Source organism: Zingiber officinale, chromosome 5A, assembly GCF_018446385.1.
Source record: "Zingiber officinale cultivar Zhangliang chromosome 5A, Zo_v1.1, whole genome shotgun sequence".
Lineage (NCBI taxonomy): Eukaryota > Viridiplantae > Streptophyta > Magnoliopsida > Zingiberales > Zingiberaceae > Zingiber > Zingiber officinale.
Window position 1 is genome coordinate 68704659 of NC_055994.1, and position 6208 is coordinate 68710866.

General features: G+C 39.5%; 1 protein-coding gene across 3 annotated transcripts in view; it reads left to right on the forward strand.

Moving 5' to 3' along the window:
• LOC121980554 (starch synthase 3, chloroplastic/amyloplastic-like) overlaps positions 1-5630 on the forward strand; it is a 70993-nt gene extending 65363 nt beyond the window's left edge. The window contains exons 13-17 of one of the 3 annotated variants that reach the window (XM_042532639.1): positions 3576-3758; positions 3870-4001; positions 4074-4185; positions 4727-4850; positions 5334-5630. In XM_042532639.1, the coding sequence (XP_042388573.1) occupies positions 3576-3758; positions 3870-4001; positions 4074-4185; positions 4727-4850; positions 5334-5463 (681 nt within the window). In that variant the 3' untranslated portion in view covers positions 5464-5630. Of the gene's footprint in view, positions 1-3575; positions 3759-3855; positions 4002-4073; positions 4186-4726; positions 4851-5333 lie in introns of those variants that run through there. The other 2 variants (XM_042532641.1, XR_006111586.1) reach the window with 2 other exon arrangements.
• Positions 5631-6208: the final 578 nt, after the last annotated feature.

Here is a 6208-nt window from a genome sequence, read left to right on the forward strand (position 1 = left end):
ATAACAAGCGACAAACCTAACATGCTATGATATCAAACAGTGACATACCAAAGACAAACATGTTCATTGCTTGCAGCTATAAAGTACTATGCATATCCAAATGACGATATCATAAAAGATAAGTCAAGAGGTACCCGCCTCAAATAGCAGGTCCAGTCCAGTCAAATCCAACGTTGAGATGCTCGTCTCACGTCAAAGTCCTGTAGTACATGATATCTAGATTTAGCTAATCACATATAAACAAATTAGCTAAATCAAATCCTCGAGAAGCTAACATAAATCCAAATCCAATTATAAACCCTAATTGGATTATCTAACTCCTCAATCAAACTCCCTCATCTGATAATCATTTCTATGATCCGAATAACAATCATTAAATCATATAACCATCATGAATGACCTACCAACGCAATACAATAAGATATGATTTCATTCTATCAAAAATCATATGCTAACACCTTACACATCCCCTTCTCCTCATCAAATTAGAACAATTTAACTACTGAAATGTCATCACTCTGCACCAACCCTAAAACTGAATAAAACTCACCTCAATTCACAGCCGTGACTGTTGATCCACAGCAGGGAGTATACTGCCGGATAGAGAAATCGCTGCTGGAAACTAAGAATAACTCCACAGCAAGTCTTACTTCACCTCACGATCTCAATTCCAACACCACAGCAACAAAATACCTCTACCTCACAGCCTTGATTGTTGTTCCACAGTACACAATCCTGCAGAACATAATCTAGTGGTGGCTGAATCATACCTAGTCCAGCAACAAGAGGAAATCTAGGGCACGAAATGTACCTTGCCTTCAAGAATCGCTGCTAGGGCACGGAAGGAAGGTGGCAGTTGTGCTGTCAAATCACAGCAGAGGGGCTAGGGCATGACCTCCGCGATAGAGGGGCTCTGCAGCTCCGGCGATAACCGACGGTGTCGTCAATCGGAGAAGAACCAGAGATCGGTAGAGGGGAGAGGCGCTCCTCGCTGTGAGAGTGAGAGGGAGAGGAAGAAGCTTCGGCAGAGGGATCCGGCAAAGGCATACCTTCGGCGACAGCAAAGGAAGAGGCAAGGCGATGCAAGGAGTCGCCGCGAGGTGGAGAAGGAGAAGGGAAAACCGCTGCTTGCGGTTAGGGCAAATCGGCAACGTCGGGTGAGGCTCTGGCACGCGAGGAGGAAAGGAAAACGGAGGAGAAAAAGAGAATAAAGAAAAGAAATAAAAAAAATAAAAAGGAAAAGGAAAATCAACTTTTCCTCGCTTAAATAGGGTAGCCTAAACAGGCTTTTCCGGACCCCATTTTTATCCCCGTTAACTTGTCCGTACTAGCTCCGAAAAATTCCCGAAAAATTTCCAAAAATTCCGGAAAAATCCCCTATTAATATTCGCCTATTTTCTGGTATTTTACACAAGAGGTGCGAACAATCGTCGGCGGCAGTGAGCAGGAAACGAGGAAGAAGAAGATGAAGATAGGAACGTGAAAACGATGAAGTGGGGTGGAAGAGCAAACCTTAAAAACCCTACTGAAGATCCCTGAGAGACGTGCAATTAAATACATCGAAAAGAGAGATTTAATCTAGATCGTTGAATTTAAATTGCTAGCGGTCACATCGAATCTTAACAGTTGTCTATCACATCGGATATTCTTTGGTATAGGTGTGTGACACGTGTCAACCAGACACCGACGACATTTATGAGGGACGAGAGGTAATAATGATAGCAGGCTTATAATGAAAAATGTGTGCTCATTATGTTAAGCATTAATGATAAGTGACGTGCATTGTTTTTAAGGTATCAGAGTGATGTTTGCTCGAGCTGAGCGGCGGCACAAAGAATGAGCGCTTGGACGGGAAACAGAGGTCGTTTAAAGCGGGAAAAACTAAGTGTAGCCTCAACGTAAGCCGAGTGGCGGGACAAAGAATGAGCGTATGATCAGAGGATAAGGAGCACAAATAACACAATTGTCTAGTCAGTCGCACTTGTAACTTTTTCCGACTAGACTGGAGGGGGAGACTTGTGATACGACGGATGATGTGGAGCCTCCGAGTCAGGTCAAAGTCAAGAGGGTTAGATGACATGACGGTCAAAGTCAAGGAAGGGTCAACGTTCAAGGACAGCATGGCTGATCATCACAGCTAAGAGTTCATCCGACTGGATTGCTGGGTTGGTCGGACGTTGAGGCCCTCGACATTGATGAATTACTCAAGACAAGTCAACACTCTCTAGAGCCAAGACTTCTTAGCCACTCAAAGATAACATGACTAACCAGCTCGGTCGAGTAGTCCGGCTGGTCATATAATCATATTGTGGGCCCCTCAACTCAATGGTCTTATATTCCTTTTTGGTATTTTATGCCATGGAGGATAGAGAATATTCTATTTGCAAGCTGTACACTAGAAGCTTCGATCCTGTCAATCGCAGGGATTGCGGGTCCATTTTGGGAAAGGTGTCAGAGCATCTTCATGGTTTGTCCTTTTTTGGAAACACTTTGAGATTTATGCATAAACAGTAACACTATAAAAAAAGTCTCCATCTACAGGTGCAAGTATGCGATGCTACGTGATTACACACGCTCATAGCCATTGTTCATTCATATTATTGTTCACTCTACTCGACTGTAACTGACTTAAGCGTCGGAGTGCTTCCCTGGCTCGGGTGCTAACGCTTTTTTGACACGCAGGACCGCTTGGAGCCATCTTTTGTTGAGTCAAAGTCTTTCGTCAACATGCTGAGTCAAAGTCTTTCCTCAACATCCGAGCCACCTTTCCCAGCCAGCCATCTTCTTCGCTTTCAGACGGATCATCCATTATACCTGATTTTTAGCCCATAAAATAGCTAAACTATTGTATACAAATATGCAAAAGATAGCCTATATATCCTAATTAATAATAAAAGTTGTACAATAATTTGCTGGCTTTAAATGGCAGCTAATGCATAAAATCTGCTGGCTTTAAATGACCAGCTAACGCATACAATTTGCTGGCATTAAATGGCCAGCTAATGCATATAAACTGCTGGTTTTAAATGGTAGTCTGCTGACTTTAAATGTTCAGCTAATGCATATGATCTGGTTCCAAATGACCAGCTAATTCCTTTGGCATAGTCTGTTGGGACTTTGGCTCTAGCTGTAGAACAATATCTAGCGAAGAGCCAATTATGACTAGTTTCACTGCTTCTCTAAAGCTTGGTTGGGGAGTATCAAGTTAGAGCAGGGAGTTTTATATTCTTTCAGACTGAAGCAGCCATAAACTCATGATAGAAGAGATTCTTCTGAAAACATTTGATTCTCATGTCCTTGGATGCTAGGGCTTGTTGTGCAATGTCTCTTTTACAAGTACCTTGAAACATATTTATCTTTCCATGAATGAACTGAAAAGACTGAAGAATTAGTATTACCAACTTAGAACATGGTTATATCATTAATTTCCAGTTGGGCTAGGAGAGTCGTTGTCTTGTGAAGCTCTTGGTCGAAGTATACAAAAACTTTCACTTTTTTTTTTTTTTAAAAATTACTGATCTGTCAAAAAAAATTTCTAATATATCTACATCTTTGTTTATTTCATGGAATTTTAGGTGTCATACACAGCAGAGAATGTGGTGGAAGGTAAGAAGGCTGCTAAAAATGCATTGCAGGAAAGACTTGGATTGAAGAGATCGGACCTTCCTTTAATAGGTATTATTTCCCGCTTAACAGTTCAGAAGGGAATTCACCTCATCAAACATGCTGTTCATCGAACACTTGAGAGAAATGGACAGGCAGGGATTTCTCTGCTTAGAGCAATGTTTTTATGGTTTTCCTATCACCACATCTTATATTTCCATATATTCAAGTTAATTCTCTTATTGTGTCTAGTGACCTTGTTGCAGGTTGTTCTTCTTGGTTCAGCTCCAGATCCTCGTATTCAGGATGATTTTGTTAACTTGGCAAACCAGTTGCACAGTTCACATGCTGATCGTGCACGCTTTTGCTTAACCTATGATGAACCTCTTTCACATCTGGTAAGATGTTTAACTGCTATTAGGAGGTGCTCACCCGCGTTGATATAAGAGATCTAATGCATTGTCCTTCAGATTTATGCTGGTGCCGACTTTATTCTCGTTCCATCTCTTTTTGAACCTTGTGGATTGACCCAACTTATAGCTATGAGATATGGCTCCATTCCTGTAGTTCGCAAAACAGGAGGTTAGTTCTCTAAAAGTCCCAGTTATTGATTTTTGTTAAAACAACAGTATTAAGTCATGAATTCCAGATAAGAGTAATATGGAAGCTAAAAAATAATCTAGTGGCCATGTTAGTGTTTGCTTTAACACTGCACAATTACATGTGAATAGTTGATCTATAAAACTTATAGATAGTTAAATAGGCAAGAGCTTAATGGTAAAATTCAGCAAGCAACTGAATATGGAGGCAAGGATAGCTGACCCCTTGAAGACACGTGGCTTTATGATAATGAGTTAAATAGGCAAGAGATAGAAACTTAATCTGGTCAAATTGTAGATTATTTGTTATAAATAATCTTGCATGGATCCCAAAAGGCCAAAAGGGATTGTAGTGTTTGGTGTTTTTCATTGATGCAATTTCCTAATAGCAGAATAGTTCAAACGTAATGTGTGACTTGTAAATTGGTTGGCTATAATTTCTGTGGTTTGTTTCTATTTATTTTTGATAAGGAAACCTGTTTATATTCTTCAAATATTGTACGTCAAGGTATTGTCTTCTACAGGACTTTATGATACTGTTTTTGACGTTGACAATGATAAAGAGAGAGCTCAAGCACAAGGCCTTGAACCAAATGGATTCAGCTTTGATGGAACTGATGCTGGTGCAGTCGACTATGCTCTCAACAGGCATGTTACACTAGTCCAGCTTCCTGATTTTCCATTGATTATTTCTCAAGCCAGAAGTGTGATTGGTATATACTTAAGGTTCCGTGACATTGATAAGATTTGCTTGATTCAACTAAATGCTGTGCTTTCTTTGAAAAAGGAACTAGATGCTATTTTAGCAGATCAACTATAATTTAGTAAATTTTTATCTAACTTGAAATTATCATTACTACAAAGCTAAGTGTAGGGCCAGAGCTGTTGATTTTGTTTACCAAGCAATCAGGTAGATCACATTTCACATTTATGACATTTTTGTTTGATTTGTATACTATTATTCTGATGTTGTGCTACCTGTTCTAGCAACTTTTGTCTTAGAAAATGTATGTTTGTTGTTTAATTTGTGCTTGATACTGATAGTTTATTTATTCTTCCATTGGTAAAGAGAAACCGCTATGTTTTGCAACTAACAACCAAATTATTGCATCTTATAATGTGATGTTCCAGAGCATTCTCTGCTTGGTTTGAGGCCCGGGAGTGGTACTCCTCATTATGCAAGCGTGTGATGGAGCAAGATTGGTCGTGGAATCGACCTGCACTGGACTACTTGGAGCTTTACCATTCTGCAAGGAAATAGTAATTTCTTAGTTTCGTGGATTGTAAAATCTTGCAGAAACTCTCTACAGATGATCTTTCTTGTTTATGTAGTTTTTTATTCTTGGGAAAATCCAAGTCACTTTTGTAATTATCATTTGATGCATTTGCTCGATGGTGAAAGATAGTATTTCCTTTTGATGATAGTAACTCTTGCGAAAATATTTGTTTTATGAACTTTTGTTGTGGTGCAACACAACTATTATTAGTCTCTTAAATTTTATTAATGACTTGGACCAAAATGTAGAATTCAACAAGAGCTTTGAGCATTTGATCTTAATGAGCATAGAAATTTAGAGTTATTTAGTGAGTTCTAAGTGTCTAAAAGCTCTCAAAGAGCTTTATACCTTTGGTTCCATGTTCGCCTTAAAAGGCTAAAATAGACACCTTCAATTGAACTTATAAAGAAGATGCAAACGGTGCAACAACCTTGCCATAATATCTAATGAAGTGGCGTTGCTACAAAATTAGATCGCCAGCCAATGCTCCAAGGTGATCAAAGATACTAACCTATTACAAATAGGCATCGTTCGATAATAATCATTAGTAAATCAACCACAATGTGTAACATGTTAAAAACTCAAATGACCTCCTCCATGTCTTGATCATTTGCACTAATGATTAGTAGCTATCCGTGATTTACCTCCTCCGTGTTGACCTAGGGATGGGTTGGCGGGGGTGCTGGGGGCGAGCGAATCGTCTTTTGCCACATGTTAAAAACTCAAATG